Source organism: Harpia harpyja, chromosome 1, assembly GCF_026419915.1.
Source record: "Harpia harpyja isolate bHarHar1 chromosome 1, bHarHar1 primary haplotype, whole genome shotgun sequence".
Taxonomy (NCBI): domain Eukaryota; kingdom Metazoa; phylum Chordata; class Aves; order Accipitriformes; family Accipitridae; genus Harpia; species Harpia harpyja.
Window position 1 is genome coordinate 89724642 of NC_068940.1, and position 22570 is coordinate 89747211.

The following is a 22570-nucleotide window of genomic DNA, read 5'->3' on the forward strand; positions in this document are numbered from 1 at the left end:
CATCATCCATTTCTCCCCAGAGGTTTTATCATTCCCTCTTGAGCTTCACAGTTGTTGTCCTTTGCAGGAGAGTTCCCAACATTGCAGAATAAAATGCGTGCGATCCTCCGGATTGAGGTAGAAGCCGTGAGGTTCCTAAAGGAAGAACCACACAAGCTAGACAGCTTGCTGAAACGTGTACGCAGCATGACGGATATCCTTACCATGCTCAGGAGGTGATTTTTTTTTTTTTCTTCAAAACCAAAGAATTTCCTCAAGCAGGGCTGGAACAGCTTGTGGGTTTGGGTTCTCCCCCTCTCCCCAGGCAATTTTGAGAAATGCAACTTGCTTGCAGTATTTTATAGATTCTTCCTAGAGCCCTCTCAAGGGAAAACAAATAATTAGCCTTTCCTGTGCTCTGTGCAGTGGTTCTGTTTTGAACAACAGCCCCAGTCATCCAGGTCTTATGATTGAAACTAGGTCCCTCTGAACTCAACACTTCCAGATTTGGGAAGTACCTGGATGAGAAAGCTTACAGAGTGGCATCAGTCCCATATCTGAGCTAATTAACTGTAGGCATTTACAGCAATCTAAGCTAACAGAAATATTCTCTGACAATGAAACGTGTGTCCCCAAAAATGTAACAGTAAGAAATAAAACAGGAAAAGATTCTAAGTGGATAAAGATATCCTAAACCTTCTGAGACAGAAATATTTTTCAATATGCTTGTGAATTCATGCAAATTCTTTATTCTGTTCTTTGCAAGGAAGATGTGTTAGAGAAAGGTGAAATATTAGATAAGATTTGTGTCCACTAAGTGCCAGTGTTTAGCTATGTTTGTCAGAATATATGAGCAGCAAATGACTGCTGCTTTATATGAGGCAATAGGCATTGGATTTAATTCCTACTCAAAACCAGTGAATCAGGCCAAACTGTCAGTGGTGGTGGTCTCAATTTTACTTCACTTACTTACTTACAAGAAAATGTAAGTCACAAGCCTATTGATGCTACGATTATTCTAAGGAATGTAGGGTTGTCATTGTTTCCATATATTCTGGAGCATATGTAAAATGGATTTGCCAGTACTGGCAGATGGATAAAATGGTTTATGTAACAGGTCTTCTAAGAGCCATGACTTATTTTTCCTTGTAGATAAACATCTATATCGTTTCATATTAGTTTCCTTTTCTTAAAAATTACTACAGTTATTTCCTGTCTCGCCCTGTTTGGGAAAAAAACCAATAAGCTATGCATGCCAAAGTTTTACCAAAAGTAATTTTTTGCAGCAAAAGTATGTACTAAGCCTCATAAAGTCTGTTTCAGTAATGGAAAAACTGATGGCATTTGATGGCTAGCAACACTCCGAAGCTCAGTCATTTCACAGCTAGCTGCCAGAAATAGTTGACTTTTCACATCCTTAGCTCATCCTACCCCAAACTCTGACAGACAAGACCTTCATGAAGTATCATTTGAAGGTTTTGTTTTGGCAATTTGCCAAACTGCTACCTTACATTCTATGTAACTATCACTTTTTGTGCTAATAGTCCAGGAACATCTTGTTTAGCTAGATACAGTGTATAAAATTTAAGTCAACTGATTTCCATTCTCCGTCTAAAATCAACTCACTGTAACTCATGGTTTGGTCGAAAAGTGCCAGTACATCCATGAAGGTTTGTAAACATTTTAAAAGGCAAAAGCATCCTAATTAGAGTGGCCGCTTTAAAACTCTGAGTCCCTGAGTCTGACAGAAAGCTATAAAATCACACAACTGAGAACATCTGGAAGAAAAAAAACTATTTTGGTGTTTTTGATACAGGTGCTTTTCCCTTGCAGAAGTTTATTGTTAAGTATTGCTCATGACTTGCCTGTATGCTAACCATGTGCCACGCTGTTGTGTTCAATTTGGCTGGGCAGACATGTTACAGAAGGACTGCTGAGGGGTGTGGATCCATCCCAAGCCGTGCAATACTCTGCCTTGGAAAAGGCCACTGCAGCTGATGCTCTGAAAAACCAGGAGGAGTTGAAGCATGCCCAGGGACATGCACAGCAAAACCTCACAGCAATCACATCAGAGTCCCAGGTGTCATCAGTCAAGTCAGAAGTCATCCCCTTCTCAACAATGACGGTCCATCATGTGCAGAGCTCGCCTGTTGTCATCCATCAGTCTCAGCACTCATCAGCCCTGGTCAACCATGCCCAGAGTTCACCCACTGCAGCCAGCCACAGCGAAGGTGTGCCAGCGGGCGGCCACCTCTCAGCCACCCCACCAGCCACCCTGCAAGAGCCCACAGCAGGATCCCAGCCCACACAAGCCACGCCAGCACCACAGGTCTCTGTCAATGGCACCACCATGCAAAGTCTTTTCATTGAGGAAATTCACAGTGCAAGTACCAGAAACCGAGCTGTATCAATTGAGGTACGGTGTATTCTACTCAACCAGTTGTCCTCTCTTTGGGCCTGAGCTCCCAGTTTCACTCTTGAGACTGCAGGTGGGATTATTCAACTGCGTTCTGGGGATTTATGCGCTTAACCCCTAACTACACCATGCACTGCTGAAGATACCCTCTGATTTTAAATGCAACAGGGTAATAACATGTAACCAAAAATGAGTAACTGTGTTTTTTAAATAACCTCTATTAAAAAAAAAAAAAATCTTTTTTAGAAAACCTTATTTTTGAACAATAACATGATTCTCTGGGAACACTTGCATCAGTGGATTTCATTCACTCTTTAAATCTCCATATCCCTCATTATGGAGAGGTAAAAGTGAAAGAGTGTGAAGTTCCAGTGGTTTCACACAGAGATATTGAGAAAACCCACAAGTGAACTCTCATCTCTTATTACAGACATGCACTTTAATCACCGGTGTGATATAGTAAGGCAGTGACCCAGATTTAAATTTTGCCTTTGTTCCTTTAGTGAGCAGTGGCCACTGTCAGTCTGTCATGTGTTTGTGCCATATGTAGCACAATGGAAGTCAGAACCAGTGTACAGTTAATGTTAATATGTATTATTTCCTCTAGTTGCTGACTAGAACTGAAAAAATCTATCCGTATTCACCTATAATGTTTACACATGGAATTTCTTTAAAGTAAGTGATCACAACAGAAGTCAGAGAAATAAATAGATGCTTTACTGTTTTTGTCTAGAAAGCTGAAAAGAAATGGGAAGAGAAAAGACAAAACCTCGATCACTATAATGGAAAGGAATTTGAAAAGCTCTTGGAAGAGGCACAGGCCAATATAATGAAGTCAATTCCTAACCTAGAGATGCCTCCCCAGCCAGCAGCCCTGCCTAAAGGGGATGCAGTGGAAAAGCTAGAAGTCTCAGGTAAGGTTTGCTAGAGTAAATGATGCTGAAGAATTGCATATCCAGAAAAGAGAGGTTATTTTTCCTACTTCCTAGAATGGTTTCAGTTTACAGATTTCTGTGTTCTTGATCATACCTGTGAGTATGACCCTGAGTAGTAATGCAGGTCCTGGGGACAGGATCCAGTGATTTTGCAGATGCCAGTGTGGGTAACCGGCTGAACATGGATTTCCCTGTATTGCAACTGAGGGAGTGAGTGTGTCCTCTGGAGATAAAGACCTCTCATGAGCAGGAGAGTAAGACTACACCTTGCTTTTGACAGAGATGAGAGTTATCTGTGTACTATACCATATCTATATCTAGTATACTGTGTTCAGTTTTGCACTTAAAAGTCCAGCATTACAGAGAGCTCTGGAAAGAATCACAGAGTTTGAGCACAAATGGTCTTACCATCAGAAACCTAAAAAGTTCTTTTTGTAGGCATATTTGTTATCAAAAGAAGATCAAGACATGCCTGAGGTTTCTGAGGGTAAGGAGGCCTTTTAACTTTGCAGAACATGTTCCAGTAAGTTCTAACAATTGGAAGCTGAAGCTAGAAAAAGCCACATTAAAAATTAGCTGTCAAATTTGACATTCAGTGTAACTAATCACTGAAGTTTAATTATGAACATACGGGATTCTCTGCCACTTCAAATCTTCAAGCAATACTATGTTTCTTTCTGAAAGACTGCTCAGACACAAGCTCTGTGCATGATGCAAGACCTGCTTAAAGAAATCCTTGAACCTATGTTAAGTGGAAATTCAGACTATTTTATCTTAATGATCCTTGCTAACTTCATAATCTTAAACTATAAATACAACCAGTGTTTTGGATGAGTCCCTCAGAGGTCTGAAAATGATCTGTGATGCTACATAACAGAGTTGTCTTGGGGAGGTGGATAGATACGTAGGAATGAAGGAGAGTGACTTTCACAGTAAGCATTCTGGCTGTCCATAGCTATGATATAGATATATCAAGTTTCAAATTGAATGTGAGTCAGACTGCAACCCTGTAGCAAAAAAAGGCAAACATCATAATGAGATGAACAGGAATATCTACAAGACACAGGAAGCTGCCTAGCAGTGGTGAGCTCTTACATAGAAATTCCCAAACTCAATGTTTTGGACTTCAAGGAAGACTGAACAAATAGGAGGGAGTTAAGATGACAGTGATGATAATGACCAGAGTTCTAAAAAAACATGATCTCTGAGGAACAAAAAAGGAAGAATTGGTTTTGTTTAGCATGATGAAGCAAAGGCTGAGGAAGGACAAAGCAATCTCTGAATAGATAAAAATCTGCTAAAAAAAGAAAAGACCAACTTGCTTTGTGTGGGTAGAACAGCAGCAGAAGTTGGCAATTGCAACCAGGAAGATCCAGGTTAAGTATTAGGGAAAAACCTGATAATGATAAGGAAAGTGAAGCACTGAAGAAGGCTGTATGAGGCAATGAGGAGGATGTAAGATCCCCATCATTGGAGAGAATGGCTTAGACTAGCATTGATCAAGAATTATATAGGCAGAGCTAATTTGTGGTAGCAGGATGATAGGGTGTCCTTCCAGTCCTATATCTTTCACAATTTAACATAAAAATACATGTCTGAATTTCTTCAAAGTTCAAGGAGCAAAGAAGATGCCTCAGCCAAACCTTGGATTTACCTCATTAGCCAAATGTGAGTCAGCTGCAAAATTCTTACCCAGCTACTTAAGCAATAGTCCCTCTGGCTCAGCAGTCTGTCTCTGACAGAGGCAATGGGAGATACTGTCTGTGGGCAGCACAGAATCTGGCCACCTTCTGCAGTCTGCTAGTACTCCCCCAGCACCCCCAATTGATACTAGAGGGAATATCCCAACCTCCTCCTTTTCATATCCATTATGGACCTTTTATCCAGTAATTCCTGTATACCTGCTTATACCATTTGCATCCCCACCGCTGTGGCAGCAAGCTCCCCATCTTGTGAAGCTTTCCTTCATCTATTTGAAACTGATCTCGTACCGGCTTCACTGAGATCCCCATAGTTCTAATATTCTGCAATTTGGGAAACAACAGCTCTGCATTCCCTTTATAAAATTGTGAAGGCAGTGGATAAAACCTTGATCATATCCTGGACGTCTCAGCCTGCCCCACAGGCTCCAAACTGCAAACTTGCAGCCTTTCTGGTCCCTCCATCTAGGCCAGCTGCTCCCTCCCCAGGCTCATTTCAGTTGCCCTTCTCTAACTCCACTGTGTCCTTCTGGAGCTGTGGAGACCAGACCTGCATGCTGCACTCAAGGTGTTGTAAACAGCTGCAAAGCAATGCCCTGGAGCTTGTGTAGACAAATTCATATAGAATTTGGGAGGAGTGTTTTCAGATGCAACATTTTGTTCCAGGCGCAGCTTTAACACTGACAAGTTGTAGCTCCTTGGATATTTCACAACATACATGTTTAAAATAAATTCTGTTGAACCTTGTAAAATAATTTTAGAATTCTAGCACCATTCAGCAAGGTTACTGGCTATCAGCACAATTATCTTGTATAATGTGTGGCATAAATAGAAGAAGTCAGTGAAAATAAATACCATATGGGTGCAGTGAGCTGTGACATCTTAAGAAGTGCAGAGCACAATAACAGAAGTTTTGTAACTTGCGTAGTTAACTAATCCACTTCTAGAATACAATTTTGCACAGTGTGTAGCCAGCAGATTTAAAGAGAAATTTGATGAGAATGCGACATTTGCCTTCTGTTGTGCATAATGGATCCTGTAATAGTAACATAAATAAGGGAACAGCAAAACTTTTCCTTAATAGCTGCTAAACATCTCACATGCCGCCCAAGTCTTCTATGATTCAAGATGAAAATTTCAGTATCAGTCTTCTGTAGACTAGAAAACTGAGCAACATAAGGAAAGAGAGACCACCTACCTACTAATATAGCACATAAGACATTTTGGCCATGAATTAGCAGAGTCCTCTGTGGCCTTCACTGCAGAACCCAGATAGATCACGTTGCCAGAATATGTTGTCTCAGCCATTCTCCACACAGAACCCAATTAAGAAACTTTTTTTTTTCCCCTTGCAAAGCACAAAACGAAGTAAAATTACACACTTTACACAATTTTGCAGATGACTGTAAATAATTCTTTAATGTCTTGACTCTAACTCAACTTTGTTATCAAGATTGTTCAGTGAAAAATATGGGGAATGTCTCTAGCATGTACATTAGAAATTGGGCTCCTTCATCTCTCTTTGTGCCTTCATATGTGAGACTACCCAGATTTTTGCAAGTGCTGAGTGATAGTAGCTTCCATTAAGGACAGTTTGCTTATCTGACTACAAAGCCTGCCTCAAGGCAGGCATTATTATTTTGAGATCTTTTTAAGACATGTTGGATTTTTTTGGTGCAAGTAGAAGTTTGCATGGTGGGAGAAATTCATTCCAGTCTGTCTGTGCCTGTTGAAGAATGCTTCAGCTCAGTGAACAGCTGGCAATGAACAACTCCCATTTTGTTCACAGAAGTGCTGAGCCCTTTGGCACCAAAGAAAGTTCCATAAAGTAATGTTTTTGTTCATGGGTAGTCTCAGACTTAGTGAGTTGTATTTGTCCATTTACTCCTCCCTCTTTAAATATGCTAGAACAACTCAGCCATAGGAAAAATAAAGTATTAGAATAAGGTCTTTTCCTCATTTTTTTCCTCCAAATTTTTTTTCCTTTCCATTTAGATTGGGGAAATATAATTGTTTAGTAAAGAAAATAGAAATCCAGCTTTGAAGTTTTGTCTTGCCCAGTGTCATTGCATTGACTGTGAGCAAACCCTATCACAACCTCTCCTTAATGACTCCAGCTAAGGGGTGTGAGGGGGATTAGCCTTCGATAGCCTGTGCACCTGCCACGCTCACTGACAATTTCTCTTGCTCGTGTTTCTCCTTTTTATTTGAAGATGGAGATGGATGATGTCTCACAGATGTGAAAGAGGTGGTAGGAATCATTCTCTCTTTGTGCCTTCCATGTCTCTCATCCAGCCTTGCTCTTAATAAGTACGAGAAGAACTTTGGTGTTCTTGCAGTCAGAGCCGCTACCTGTTTGAGGGTAATGGGTTGAGCCCATTAAAAGAAGTAGTGATTTGCACAGGCCCTACATCATATTCTGCTAAACACCATGTTAGAGAATTACTCTGATTTTACAGTAGCATATCTTACCTTGCGCTGGTAGAAGTAAATCTGATGTCACTAAAAACTGAGTGGTGTGTATTGACCAAAGAAATGGTCTAATGTAAAGTGCATCTGGAAATTCACTCTTGCAATTCTGCAAGTGAGTGCCAGATAACCAGGGAGGGATATAATACAACTGAGCATTTCTTTAAGCTTAAGCAGCTTCAAAGATCATTTGAGCTAAGAAGGGAACGAAGATGAGGCCAGGTCAGACAAGGGCTCCATCCAGGCCCAGGGGCCAGCCGGCATGTCGGGGGAGCCTGACACAGCCCCAGGAGCGGGCAGTTATGCAATAACTTGCCCAGAGGGAACACTTAGCCCTAAACAGCTGGGTAATCCCAAAAGCAGGAGGTTTTATCTTTCTGGGTTATATTTATTCCAGCTGTTTATATAAGACTGAGTAGCTGCAGAAAGGTCGTTCTCTCGCTCTTGAAAACAAACATCGTAAACAGCAGTGTGAAAACATGGCTGTTGACGCGTGTGGTACTTAGCCTGTGACCAGAAACACATAGGGAATGGTCACAAGCAGGGTAATGCTGCTTCTGGAAAAAATGCTGTCCAGTGACAGTGGGGAAGAAGAAGTGGCAGCTGGGTGGGGAAGCATCATGGGGGGGTGGGGGGAATGCCAGTTTGAGAAACTGGTCTTCTCTCGGAAGACTCTCCTCGGAAAGCAAGGACTGGCTGTGCTCAGCTGTTGTATTTGGTATTTGAATCTTTGTGGGTTAGCAAAATATATATAGGGCTCTTATATGATAATTCAAAGGCAAAACTATGCATTCCTGGAATAGTTAGTAGTAAGTTAAGTGAAACTAAATGCTGTCTTAGAAGAGGAGGAAGTACAGTTGTCCCTGGTGGTCCCCTGTTGACATCTCTAGAGCAGTGTTTACATTTTCCCTCTCACCCTTTGTCTGAACTTAGCTAGTTTTGTTCAACTGTAAGATGGACAAAACTCTTCAGTTCCTCTCCTAGCACCTTGCCGGCAGTACCTCCCAGGCAGAGCAGAAATGTGTGCTGTTGCCTCAGAATTCCCGAGAACAATGAGAAGCCTCCAGGCTTGGTGTCTTGCTAGTATCCATGTCAGTGGCCATGCCTTCAAAGGAGACTATGGGGCACTACCTGTAAGCAGGTACTCAGCTGAACCTGCACCTTACATGTTTCTTTACAAGTGATTAATCTACAAATATGTTCTCTGCTATCACACTTGTACACCAAGGGCTGAAACCCAGCTACAGTGGCACGGAGGGCAGGAGTTTTGCTGAAAATTTCTGAGTGAAGTGACCCAGTTTCTCTGTGCAAGTGCAGCACTGTTTTCTTTCGTTCGAGGCGGTTCCACTTGAATCCCAAATGTGTTTCTATTCATATATATTCAGCAGTAGGACCTTTTAAGACATATTTTTCCTTTCCAGTTGAGGCAGGGATGCATATACTTTTTTCCCCTTCTTCACCTATGCTCACTTTGTGCTGCTCTGTTTACCTGCAGAAGAAGGTCCTGATGGAGAACAGGATAATGACAAGCTGACCAAGTCTCCACCCCCTCCACCTCCACGGCGCAGTTACCTGCCAGGGTCAGGACTAACCACAACGAGATCAGGAGATGTCATCTATGCAGCCAGAAAAGAGGCTGCTGCTGTCAAGGTTTGATGATTCAGACTCTAGGCAATCAGACTGTTGATAAGTGGCTGGCACAGAGAAGCATCCCCAGGCTTGGGTTGTGTCTATAAACCACAAAATAAGTTGGGACAGAGCTACATCCTGGAGGGCTACTGAAACTGCTTACCTGGAAACACTACTGTTAGGCCAAATGAACAAGTGAGGTTTGATCAGTTCTGTTTACAGGAGTCTTGCTGCTCTTATATCCTAGCGATGTAGAAGGCAAGTCACAGGCTGCTTTCATTTAGAGTGGTAAGAAGATTAAAAATAAAAAAAGCTTGCCTTACACAGATGGGGAAGATCAGCTCAGATTTGAGGGCATTTTTACAAAAATGTTGCAAATTAGTTTCTTTGGGCTTCCTTTCCCCACCTGTTCTCTGAAGGAAGTGGAGGGAAGTCCAAGTTGGGAAGCTTTTTAATCTATGAACATGCTATCACATCAGCAATATTGGTTGCTTTTAAACTGATGAAGTAGCAGTCTCTTTAAAAAGGAAGAGGGACCTTGCAACAGGGGAGTTGCAGTAGTGTTGAATTTCTGTGTTTGCTTTGCATCAGGAGGGCTCAACTATATTGTCTGACTGTGCTTTCTCATCCCCTTGTAGGAATGCAGTGAAGATGCTGGGCAAATAGCACAATCCAAAGCCCCTAAAGAGGATCAGGCATTGTCTCGGAGCACAGGACATGATGTAGCATCAGCTGCAAAAGACGAAGAGGAAGAGGAAGGAGATAAAATAATGGCAGAATTACAGGTATGCCTTTTGGATTGCACATGAAGACACCTGTGCCCGATATCACTTCTAGGGCCTCAGCACAATTTCTAGCTCAGAACGTAAAGGAAAGTAGGTCTTCTAGTCTCACCCGGTCCCACTTTATTGTACTGGGTGGTACATGTTTTGTAAGCACTGCCCAAATTTTGTTCAAGAGGTCCGGAGCTAAAAGAATGGTCAAGAATGCAGTGGTTGCCACTGGAGAATCTTACACGTGTAGATGGGACAAGTAAAATATTGGTGTGCATTTGGCATGATTGTCCCTGGCCTAGCATTTCTCACTTAGTACCAGACCAGCAAGGTGGTGAGAGTCCGTCATTCATGTTAACATTGGTGGGAACAGAGACTACGGGGTCTGCTCCTGGTGGGCTGCGCTCACTTGTTCTGTGCTATGGTCCAATGTTTCCCAGAGTGTTTGAATGTTGAAACATTTGCTGTTCCCTGTTGTGTAACTGGTACATTACTCTGCCAGTGGCATAGAAGTAGTGCTCTCTTGCTGGTCCTTTGCTTGATAGCACATAGGCCGGTTTAGTTCAGTGATGGTGATGCTGCACTACAAGCCAACTATTCTAGCTACCATCAGCAAGCTCCAGCTTCCCAGGGGCACCGTCTGTTCTCTTCCATGCCCACACAAGGAAAGGAGAAGTGGATCAGCTTAACTAACTGGCTATAACTTCTGATGTTGGGGTGTTTCAGAGCACTGTTAATGACATGAGATGATCCCTGCTGTCCACCTGCCAAGAGGTGGGTTTGATGCTGCCCAGGGAGCTTTTGCAGCACAGGAGATGCGGACATTAAGTAGTAACCATTACACATGATGGGTCCACCCTGCCCCTTTGCTCAGCTCTCACCCACCAGTGCTTCAGACAGCTGGTTTGCAGGGAGTGAGAACAGTGGTTTACCCTTATCCCCCGTTTGTGTGCTAATGGCTAGTGCAACAGGAGAGCTGGGGACAGTGAAACTGTCACATTATGTCCTGTCTCTAGGAAAGCAACCTGGCTGCCTTGCAACTGGTGACAATGAAGTGGAGGTTAAGGTCTATAAAGGGGGGCTGAGGGGAGCTAAAGAGGAGAAATAAGCATGGTAGCTCAACAGGGAATGAGTGTTTAAATGCTAGTTTGGGGCACGAGCAGCGCTCATTTTAAACCAATACCAAAATACCAGGTATATTTTAGAAGGTTGACAGAGTACCATATTTTAGAAAGGGCAAACTGCTTGATCCAGGAGCTACAGGCTCATTAGTCTGATATCAGTCACAGGCAGAATGGTGGAAAATCAGGGACAGGATTCAATCAGTGAAGAACTAAAGGACAGGCATAAACAGTTATGCTAGTAAACACATTGTAATGGAACACAGATCTGTCAAAGCAAACAACACTCTTTGATCAGGTAACAGGTTTGACTGCTTAAACTGAATTGTATACCTATAAATATTTTTGTAAAAGTCATTTGATCAAACATCATACAACATTCTGATAAAAATCTAGCACCACAGAATATACAAAAAACCCTATCATAGGATGATTGAGAGCTGTCTGGCTCTGAAAGTGCTGCCCTTGATGCAGGTGTTTATAGTCAGGTCCCACAGGCATCAGCTACAGGCCCAGCGTCACTCTATTTTCATCAACAGCCTGGAAATACATTTAAAATCCTTACTGTTTAAATCAGCTTAATGCAAACTAGTGAAGTATGAGAGCAGGGAGATGATAGCAATCACTTAATGGTCATAATACATTCACTGAAATATAAAGTCCGCATGAAGAACAACAAAATATAGGCCAGGCCACAACTGCATGTCTTGGAAAGAAACAGGATTTGCAGTAACAAGTTGCCAGGACCTCCCAGGTCAGTGCTGTTGCCACAAAATTAGTGTCTGCTTTGGGTGTACATGTGACAACAGGGAGTGTTTTTATCTCTGTGTACAGGATCAGTGAGATCTGCCCTGGGCTGCTGCATCCATGATTAAGTCCCCCATTTGAAAAAGCTGTTAAGAATATGAAGGTTCAGAAGAGACTTGAGTACAATGTGGAGGTACTTTCATGGGAAGTACCTGTTTAACCTAGGAGGAAAAGGCATAATAATAATCAGCTGCTGTAGCACAAACTGTATTTGGACACTATTACACATATTTCAGAGCAAAGGTGATAAATAAACAAATTACCAAGGAAATAGTGGATTCTTCGTCACTTAAAGTCTGAAGGACTTTGAGGATGCTTTTGTAGATGGTATGCCTAACTCAAGAACATATCACTGGTCTCACAATTGGGTAAGCTGGGGAAAGGCCATATCCTGTATTATGAGGAGTGAGACTACTTTTTCTAATAGTTCCATGTTGTCTTAGATACTCTAGTCTATAAACACACACAAATAGGATGTAATGGAAAACCAAAAGAAACTCTACACCCTGATTTTTGCACTGGATTTTTTCATTATTGTTACTTTTCTGATTTTGCATAAACATGCAATACATATGAGGAATACAATATTTAAAGAACAGCCCTGATTCTACTCTGTAATCAGGGCTATTAATTTCATGAAAGTTGCCAGGAATTAACTAATTTCCCTAATACAAGGTATAAGAGTATAATCTTGCATATCACAGTGTGTTTGACTCCCATAAGCACTCCTCTCTCATTCTTCTGGCTGGCAGAGATGTCCTGCCTGTACATCCTACTGAAGGCAGACCATGCCAGTAGGGACCTGCGGAAATCCTGGTGATGAAAACTTGCAGCCAGCATTGTGCAGTGATGGCAGTGATAGTTTTGTGCCTCCGGATCTGGGAGCCAGTTGAATAGAGAAACCCAAAGGAAATGGAAAGAGGATAGCAAGATAAAGCACTGAAAAGTCCAGGCCATGCCCTGGGGTACACACGGTGGGAGGCCAGTGGTCCCCAAGCCCATATGTTGGGACTGTCACCATCTGGAGGGTTAGTGAAGACTGTGGCAGACACGTCTCCAAGTCTAAAGTTTTAATAACAGTTTGTGTGGGGACAAGTGGAGTTATGTAGCTCTTTGCGTGATTATCAGCCACTAGGAAGTAGGTACTCTCACAAACCCAAAGTTTGTCGTGGGCTTCCTACTTTAGTTTGGATAGTTTGCAGCACCTCTGTGTGCCTTCATCTCCCCATCTGTAAAAACAGAAATCAAGCTCATCTCCCTGCAGGGAACGTTGAGATCAGTGTGATGAGTTTGAGTGCAATCTTGGCAGACTGGAGGGGATGCCCTATTTCTCTTAGTCTGATAGTCTAAAATGTCTATTATCTCATGAGCTTGTAGATAGTATTGTTGAGCTGTGAATGTTAAAAACAAATGCTCTCTTTGAAGTTGGTCATCTCCAGACATTTCTGTGTAAAAGCTCTTGGTCTCCTGATAACCTGTAGTATTTATTTCCTAGGCTTTCCAGAAGTGCTCTTTTATGGATGTAAACTCAAACAGTCATGCTGAACAGTCCAGAAATGACACACATGTTAAAGACATAAGGCCTGGGACTTTAATGCATCACAAGGAAAAGAAGGTAACAAGTGGCGTTTGTAAACATGCCACCCGGTCTTGGCATAACCTTCTTTCCTTCAAAACTAATCTTATATCTTGTGTCCTGTTCTCTCTAACCCCCACCACTGCTCAGTGGTTTCCTTCCTTTTATCTCAGTATGGCTCAGAAAAGCTTATGTGGAACATTATATCAATCTACATTATGTGTCTCATCAGCAATTATACAATGGTTGCATGAAGTTTTATGATTCTGTGAAACCAAAATTAAAAGAGGATCCATCAGTTTCTGCCAAAGAGGTGCTCATACTCCTTAGAACATCCTTCCAATGCTGTTCTGACAATGGATGGTGAAGCATCTCTCCTAAGTCTTGTTCTTGTCTTGAGGAGAATCAGTGGTTCCTCTCAATCTCAAGAGCCACTTTAGAGAATTTCTGCTTTATTTTGTTTCATTTGTTGGTCCCAGAAATAGTTATTAGATATTCAGAAATCTCATTCAGTTTATTGGAAGACAGAGTCAAGGTGGATGGGCCAAATTTGCCCTTACTCTGAAAGTTAATGGCCAAGATTCACTCTTTGGTCACGGGACTTAGAAGAGGTACCACGTGTCTGGCACTACAGCCAAGTTGGGGTGAATTTCACAGCTGTGTCTGGACTGGTGTTGTCAATTGAGTTGACTGGTCTTAGTGGGCAGCCAATGTGCACGATGAAGAAAAGGACAAATATTTCTGCCTTTGCAGACCTCTTTTTTAAGTTTAAGAATAATGAATTGAATCATTGCTGGGTTTAGGGGGTCATGCAGGCATGACAACTTGTCAGCCAAATGCCAGTTTGCAATGATGGGGGGTATGGTAGGGAAGGAAACACAGCTCTTCAGCACAGCATTTCAACTTTGTCATGCATGTTGTGTATGTATGCAAATTGCAAATAGCAGTAGTACCTTTTCTGACATAGCATCATGAGTAGCTCCCAAGGATTTTATAGGAGACATTGTACTTCAACTTCATTTAACCGAAACTGAGGCAGGGAGAGAGAAAATTACTTTGCCAGGTCCCCAAGGCAGAGAACCCAGCTGCCCTAACCATAGAATCAGAATCATAGAATCGTTTAGGTTGGAAAAGACCTTTAAGATCATCGAGTCCAACCGTCAACCATGCCCACTAAACCATGTCCTGAAGTGCCTTGTCTATGTGCTTTTTGAACACCTCCGGGGAGGGTGACTCAACCACTTCCCTGGGCAGCCTGTTCCAATGCCTGACAACCCTTTCAGTAAAGAAATTTTTTCTAATATCCAATCTAAACCTACCCTGGCACAACTTGAGGCCATTTCCCCTTGTCCTATCACTTGTTACTTGGGAGAAGAGACCAACCCCCACCTTGCTACAACCTCCTTTCAGGTAGTTGTAGAGAGCGATAAGGTGTCCCCTCAGCCTCCTTTTCTCCAGGCTAAACAACCCCAGGTCCCTCAGCCGCTCCTCATAAGACTTGTGCTCCAGGCCCCTCACCAGCTTCGTTGCCCTTCTCTGGACACGCTCCAGCATCTCAATGTCTTTCTTGTAGTGAGGGACCCAAAACTGAACACAGGATTTGAGGTGCGACCTCACCAGTGCCCAGTACAGGAGGGCGATCACTGCTCTAGTCCTACTGGCCACACTATTTCTGATACAAGCCAGGATGCTGTTGACCACCGTGGCCACCTGGACACACTGCTGGCTCATATTCATCTGGCTGTTGACCAACAGTCCTTTTCCTCCAGGCAGCTTTCCAGCCACTCTTCCCCAAGCCTGTAACGTTGCACGGGGTTGTTGTGACCCAAGTGCAGGATCCAGCACTTGGCCTTGTTGAACCTCATACAATTGGCCTCGGCCCATCGATCCAGTCTGTCCAGATCCCTCTGTAGAGCCTCTGTAGAACCACAGTTAGCTGCATCTGCATAGGGCACTGCAGCTGTAAAGCACAAGGTGACACCTAGATGGTGGTGTCTGATATATTAGCATCAAAATCCATACTCCCCCAGAAGGTACTGCTGCCAGGTCAAGGCACTGCACACAAAGACTTGGCTTGGAGCTGCCCAAACAGCAGTTCTGGTCTAAAGCTGCAAACACCTGTCTGGGTGAGGGTGCAAGTTCATGGGTATGAGTAACAGGGAAAATTGCTTTGTTGTGGAGTGTATGACAGTGTTACAGAGAAAAAAAAAGTGTGAATGTATCTCTATTCATCTTCATTACTACTGGGGTCAAAATGAGAAGATCATATTGTTACATGAAAACCTGGGCCACCACACAAGACACTGCACATCCTGTAGCACAAATGTTTCTTTGAAAGGTGCTGCCAAGTAATTGCCATAAACTGCTATTTATTGGAATAACACAGAGTCCAGGAAATTAAGGTTAATGAGATCTGGTTTTGTCATCTGACATGACAGAGTGTTTATTGGCTTTAAATATGGAGCCTTATGGTCATGATAAACTCATAGAGGAAATGGATTTTGTTGTGGTTTTATTTTTTAGTAGAAAGGCAGTATTTCCTAAAATGAGATATGTTGTACAATGACACCAGGAGATGTAGCACTGATGCTTGGAACAAGAAGTGGAACTTGCTAAAAAAGATACAGAGAAATGGGAACTCAGTCACTGAGTCAGCATATCCACAGGCCACAAGTGCCATTAAATGGCCTGCCCTAATTCTGGGAGCTCTGACATGTAGTGGGACTGGGAGGCACTCACCACTTAGCAAGTCTGGGCCTGAGGTGATCACAAGCCCTGGTGGTTTGTTCCGATACCAGCTCTCAGCATGAAGTGCAGACAGTGTCAGCCTGCCCACTGATGCCTCGCTGGCTGTGGCTGGTTTGCGTGATAGCTCCTCCTTATTTAGAAATACGAGGGTTGTCAAGGTACCTGTGGAGCGCTGCACAGCCTTGTTATTGCTAATAAGCCTTTGTAGAGATGAACTGTGACTCTGGTCTATTGCTGACTTACTTACTCCTACATTTTGATTGTGTGTAAAGTTTTTCTGTGTAAAATCCTCAGATAGTATATAAGAAAATATCACATGAGATGTAGAAACTATACCTTCTGAACCTCTGTATGCATGGGGAGTGCATGCACTAGCCAACCTGTGGATTTCTGTACCGTCACTCGTTCATCTCAGCTGGGATGGCAACTCACCTGACTGATCTTCTGCACATCTTGATGCTCATCTAAGTATAATCTGTCCTTCTGGTGCATTAGGAGTCAGCTTCTAGTCTCAAGCAATGATGTCAGCAGTAACACTTTTGGCTCACTGCCTTCAGGCACTCAGGGCCAGATTCATTTCCTTCTTGGCAAGCCATCTTTTGACTGTAGATTTCTCTTTTGCTCGTTCAGAGGCATGGTGTCCCTCCAGGTCATTCCCTTACCCTGATGATTGGTGTTTATCCGAAGCTGTCAACTAGCACTTAGCAAACCAAGCCCCAAAGAAAAGGCTGGTATTGTGAAACAGCAACTCCAGGGGGAGCTCATTTGAAAATAAAGAGAAAAGTCCCCTTAAATTTGCATTGCTGGGAATATACTACTTTTGAGCTAGTAGATGACCTCTCTGCGTGATGTTTGGAGTATAAATGTAGCTCAATGTTTCATTCTGCACTTCCACAGGCGCTGCAGGGTGCCGCTGGTTATTTTGAAGGAGTACTTTTAAGCTGCAGCAAGGATTTAGAAATGCTCAGACTGTGATCATATTGACTGTGCTGCTCAGGTGTGAGCAACATTAGAAGCAGCAAAATGTTGTAATTTGAAAATCAGCTTTTACTGGTACAAAACTTCCTTTCAAGGCTAGCCAGACTCTCGCATTTGGCTCTCCAGTGAGCTAGCAAGCCGTAGCGCCCTGCTGTCAGCCCTTCTACATCAGGCTCCCTTTGATATGTCCCAGCAGAACTTAATCAGATACTGTGAATCGTTTCAACTTCAATCTTATACAAACTAGAGATTTTTTTTAGCTGGAAAGTGAACAGGTCAAAGTAGCACTGTGTTGGAAATAAGGTAATTGGTGTGCTTTTGCATATTCTGGAGGCCTTGTTAAAACAGGACCCCTAGGTAACAACCCATGCTGGCCACGTGCATAGCACTGAGCAGTAACATCATGCACTGTTCTGCCAGAATTTGGAATTTTGCCCCAAAGAAAGACAGGAATCAGATGACAACTTCAGACATGCCTCTGCAGCAGTAAACAGAGTGGTGAGTTCACGAGGTCTGCACTTCCCCTGAGCATATGATGATTAATTTGGGGAAAAAAAGTCCTGTAAAGGTAACAGCCCTGAATAACTAAGTAATCCGACTTTCCCCCTTAGGTGTATGGGGCTACAACAGGATCTCCCACAGATAGTGACCATCCTAAAGAGAAGAGGGAAGGGAAAACTGAAGAAGAATTGGGTTCTGATTCATCCAGCACAGCTGAGAGTAAAATTGGCTTTTCAATGAATGACAGTCCTACATTTAGCAAGGGTTTGTTTGTAGACAGTAGAGACTATTCTAAGAAAAACCTTCAGAACGGGAGCACAAACCTGGCTGGTGTCAGCTTGCTAGAGGATGACAAACGAAGAGGGGCTCAAGATATTTTAGGATCCCATTTTCCAGCTGTTGAAACTGGAAAACAAAAGCCAAACTACAGACTCTCACGAGATGCTCACCAGGGCCTGCCGCAGGGTGAAGCCTTGCAGAGCACAGGCAAGCATATCCCCATCAGCAGCGTTGCCCCTCTCATGAGGCACACGCAGGAGGCTACGGGGCCTCAACCTTCCTCGCAGGAGCAAGAAACTTCTGCAGTCAACTACGATCAGGTTGTGCTAAGACCCAAAGTGTCCAGAAGTAACAGTGTGAACAGCATTGAAGAGACAGAGTCTCCAGCTAGCTCTCCAAGTGAAGACAACCCACCCACAGAAAACATTGCCTTCATGATTACTAAAACAGCCGTCCAGGTCCTCTCGAGTGGGGAAGTTCACGATATAGTCAGCCGGAAAGGTGGAGATGTGCAAACAGTGAACATCGACGCGAGAAAGGACACGGCATTGGAGAAGGGTATCCCAGAAAACGCAGACAGCGAAGAGCCGGTGGTGTGCCTGGACAAAAAACCCGTCATCATCATTTTTGATGAACCGATGGATATTAGGTCAGCATATAAGCGGCTTTCTACAATTTTTGAGGAATGTGATGAGGAGTTGGAGAAAATGATGACAGATGAAAAGATAGAAGAGGAAGAGGAGGAGGAAGAAAATGAAGCGCGTGAAATCCCTGACAGCCAGAAGGAAGAACCACCGGTAGTTAATGACAGAAAAGCAATTGTGGACCATTCAGTGGCTCACGGTCTCAAAGAGCAGTACATATTCAACGTTCAGTCTTCCTCTGACTCTGCAGAAACCAGACCTCCTGCAGAGGAGGAAAGTACAAAGACGAATTTTAACAAATACCGTCAGATCTATGGGCTAAACACAGAAGCAAACTTGGACTCTGCCGATCAGTTTGGCAGCAGGCAGGATTCTAAGAAAAAGTTTAAATTCAAATTCCCTAAAAAGCAGCTGGCTGCTTTGACGCAGGCGATACGGACAGGAACCAAGACTGGGAAAAAGACCTTGCAGGTTGTGGTCTATGAAGAAGAGGAGGAAGATGGGACCCTGAAGCAGCATAAGGAAGCAAAGAGATTTGAAATCACCAGGTCTCAGCCTGAGGACAGTGACAAAAGTCCTTCTGGGAAGCAAGAGGGACTCCCCGGAGCTGCAGTGTCCCTGTCTAGGACTGATGAAATTCGACAGAGTACATACCGAACGCTAGACAGCCTTGAGCAGACTATAAAGCAGCTGGAAAACACCATCAGTGAAATGAGTCCAAAATCTATCCCTGAAAACACATACAGCTCTGAGGGAAGCACTGTCCCCTTCTCTGCCCAGATAGTACCAGAGACCCCATCCCGAGAGCTTGTAGTGCTGGATGAGAGCCTTGCTGGTGTAGAGCCCTCTCCGTCAATCCCAGCCACTTCACGTAAGGTACCTTAGTCCAAGAAATCAAACCTCCAGCTGCTTTCTAAAATCTGCAATAATCACCATTAAACAAGAGGGTCTTGTGATTTGGTTGCTTCCTTTCAGGTGGCTTGTTTGGGCTCCCCACAAGGTGTCTAACAGCTAATAGACCATTGGGTTTGGGTTTTTTTTTAATCTTTGCTGCTGATTGGTGATGGGCAAATGCAGGGGAGCTGGGTCGAATAATCTGCTGTGTGAAATGACAAGCGTCACTGACATGAAATCCAGGCTGATCAGTAGCTGAGCAGTTTTCTCCATTGATTCTGGAAATTAACACCTGTGGTGTGAAGCTCCTGAACTTTCCCTGCATGTAGTACTGTGGCTTTTTTCGGCGCATGGTGTGCAGTCTCCTCTTCAAGCACACCGGTACTGATCACGCCTTCTCCTTGTCTCCCCTCCCTGCCCCTCCACTCGTTTCCGTAGGGCTCCAGCGCTGCCTCGCAGACAAGCCGGATGCCGGTCCCCATGGCTTCGAAAACTAGACAAGGAAGCATGGAGAAAGCAGGCAAACAACACAAGCTGCAGGATCCACGCCAATACAGACAGGTAGTTTTACCCTAAACCCAGTGTTTGGATGGACATTCCATGTTGTTTGTTTATTTAAAAACACCAGTAACTGACTGAGATTATACCAAATAATGGATGCCTGACTTTCGAGTGAGGTCTAACTGGACATCCTGGATCCTGGGGGCATGACAGTACCTACTGATCTTTTTCACCATGCTTGTGCATGCATGTCTGCAATAAAACACCTGCTGCTTTTTTTTCTTTTTTTTTCTTTTTGTTTTTTCTTAAACTGTGGTATTCAGCTGTAATGTTAAGATGTCAACTACCTGTTTACTTTCCCTTTGGTAAATGTGGCGGTTCCTTAGGAGAGCTGGGAATGCTTCTGTTCAGAGTGTCTTTACAGGAAGCCTTGGACACTAACCTGTCAGTGTAATAGATGGCAGTAGATGCACATTAACTCTCCGGCCAGACATGTCTATTCACACGTTAATAACCCTGAAGCATGGCCAATGTAGTGACCGGTCCTTAACCCATAGGTTGCACCTTCTCACAAAAGCTTTATTGGCTCTTTCTCTCTGTCTATGCACTCTTCATTGGGCACTTTGGGTTTTCTACCAGGTCCAGTCCATGGCTGCAAGACTTAGCTCAGGCCTCAAACTGTTAATCCTTATTCTCTGTAGGGCTATTTTCCCAGGTCCTGTTGGTTTATCGTGTTACTGGCTTTCTGACAAACTGTCTCCTGCCATCTTTATTTGCAGGCTAATGGAAGTGCTAAGAAAGCTGGTGGGGACTATAAGGCTACTTCCCCTACCCTACCTGCTTCTAAGATCCCAGCCTTTTCTCCCACTTCTGGGAAAAGCAGCTCAGCACCTGCTTCTAGCGGTGACAGCTCTAACCCTCTTACTCCACCTACTAAAACCTCCATTCCTTCCTCTAACCTTCTCGGTCCGCAGACAGGTCGCATAACTTACTCTACCTCCCTCATCCCCTCTCTCTCTAACGGCTCCTCCAAGTTCCAGAGCCCCACTTACCCAGGGAAAGGTCACCATCTCTCGTTCTCACTACAGACTCAAAACGGCCGGCCACCCCCTCCTTCCTCCTCCTCTACCTCCCCCCCCCCCTCTACCTCTCCCACTTCACTGAACCAAGGTATGAAGAGCATCAGGACAATCCACACACCTAGCTTCACCAGCTACAAGGCGCAGAACGGAAATGCTGGCAAGTCCACCCCATCCACAGCCAAGGAGCCATCCTAAAGGCTAAGCACAGCACGCGTGCAAGTTCACCAAGGCTTTTTGTTCATTTTCAAAGAATCTGCAGCCAATATTTTAACCAGGGAATGTAACCATTTTGCTGTATTGCTGGAGGCTTAATACTAATCACGTGCTAAATACTGAATTACTACACTAGATTAGAGTGAAGCTTTTTTGTAAAACTCTGTTGCTGTTGTAATGATAAAAGTGTTTTCTTCCTATAGGCAGCACCTCTTACAAAAAAGTGTGAAGGTGTGTGAGTGAACTTGACTGCGTATGCACAGCGGTGTACTGAGCATGGGAAAATGTATGGTTAAAAATTTAGTAAGTTGTTTTGTATAAAGCTATTTTTCATTATGGGGACTAGAAGTGAACAGAGATATACTGAAGTGTGATTATACACAACTGTAAAACTGAAACTAAAATATTTTTCTTTTATTTTGGAGTTATTTAGCTTTGTTACAGATTTCTATTTTTGTCAACAGATGTCATGGTTCCTTTCGAGATCTTTTTGCCAAAACATTTTGATACTATTGTAATGTACATTTGAAAGTAGGATGCTGGACAGTAAACCTCTACACAAGAAACAGAACAAGACTGGTCTTAGTGTGTATGAGGCAACTCAACCTATTGCACTGCCATTCAGATTATATTTAAGAATTTGCCAGCCAAGAAAAAAAAAAAAATTCTTTTACACATATAGGTAGTAGTTGCTGATTACTTTTTTTCTTAGCTAAATCCACCCTTTTTCCTTCAGTTTTATTTCACTGAGACCTGGTAACCCATTAATGTATTGCATTGTGGATTTTAAAGTGTACACTTCTGTACTGTTCTGTATACTGGCAAACTTTTGTACATATCTATAAATATATATAAATAAATAAATACTGTATGTGGCTGGGCACATAGAGTAGTTTTACCACACCAAAGTTAATTTTTATGCATGCTTAAAAATATATATGGGGAAGGGTTGAAAAAGATGGCTATCAGTCAAATAGGAAAAAATGCAAAAAGCTTCCATAGCTCATGGTTTTGTAAATAAGTTTATTTGTATAACACCATAATGTAATATACAGAACTATGACAAGCAAAGATCTTTACAAAAATAAAGGGCTGCATGCTTATATATTTGTATCTTGTCACTAATAACTTTTATAATGGTCTCAATTAGCTGTTAAACTGTTTGCCTGAGAGCATTAAACCATCAGGAGAAAAATTGACTTTATTTTCCCCAGATTAAAGCCATACATAGGTATTAATTTTAAAATGGGGTCTTTCAAATTTACCTGGACAAAAGCTAATTGCTGGTACTCCAGGTTAGAAAGCTAGCAAGAAAAAAAAAAAAA

General features: G+C 43.0%; 1 protein-coding gene across 18 annotated transcripts in view; it reads left to right on the top strand.

Moving 5' to 3' along the window:
- Window positions 1-22350, top strand: part of KIAA1217 (KIAA1217 ortholog) — a 377603-nt gene extending 355253 nt beyond the window's left edge. For 10 of the 18 annotated variants that reach the window (XM_052804272.1, XM_052804254.1, XM_052804281.1 and 7 more), the window contains 10 exons: window positions 68-215; window positions 1894-2395; window positions 3129-3309; window positions 8995-9149; window positions 9767-9913; window positions 13325-13444; window positions 17552-17629; window positions 17743-19431; window positions 19888-20010; window positions 20730-22350. In XM_052804272.1, the coding sequence (XP_052660232.1) occupies window positions 68-215; window positions 1894-2395; window positions 3129-3309; window positions 8995-9149; window positions 9767-9913; window positions 13325-13444; window positions 17552-17629; window positions 17743-19431; window positions 19888-20010; window positions 20730-21227 (3641 nt within the window). In that variant the 3' untranslated portion in view covers window positions 21228-22350. Of the gene's footprint in view, window positions 1-67; window positions 216-1893; window positions 2396-3128; window positions 3310-8994; window positions 9150-9766; window positions 9914-13324; window positions 13445-17551; window positions 17630-17742; window positions 19432-19887 lie in introns of all 18 variants that reach the window. The other 8 variants (XM_052804247.1, XM_052804310.1, XM_052804368.1 and 5 more) reach the window with 5 other exon arrangements.
- The last annotated feature ends 220 nt before the right edge of the window (window positions 22351-22570 follow it).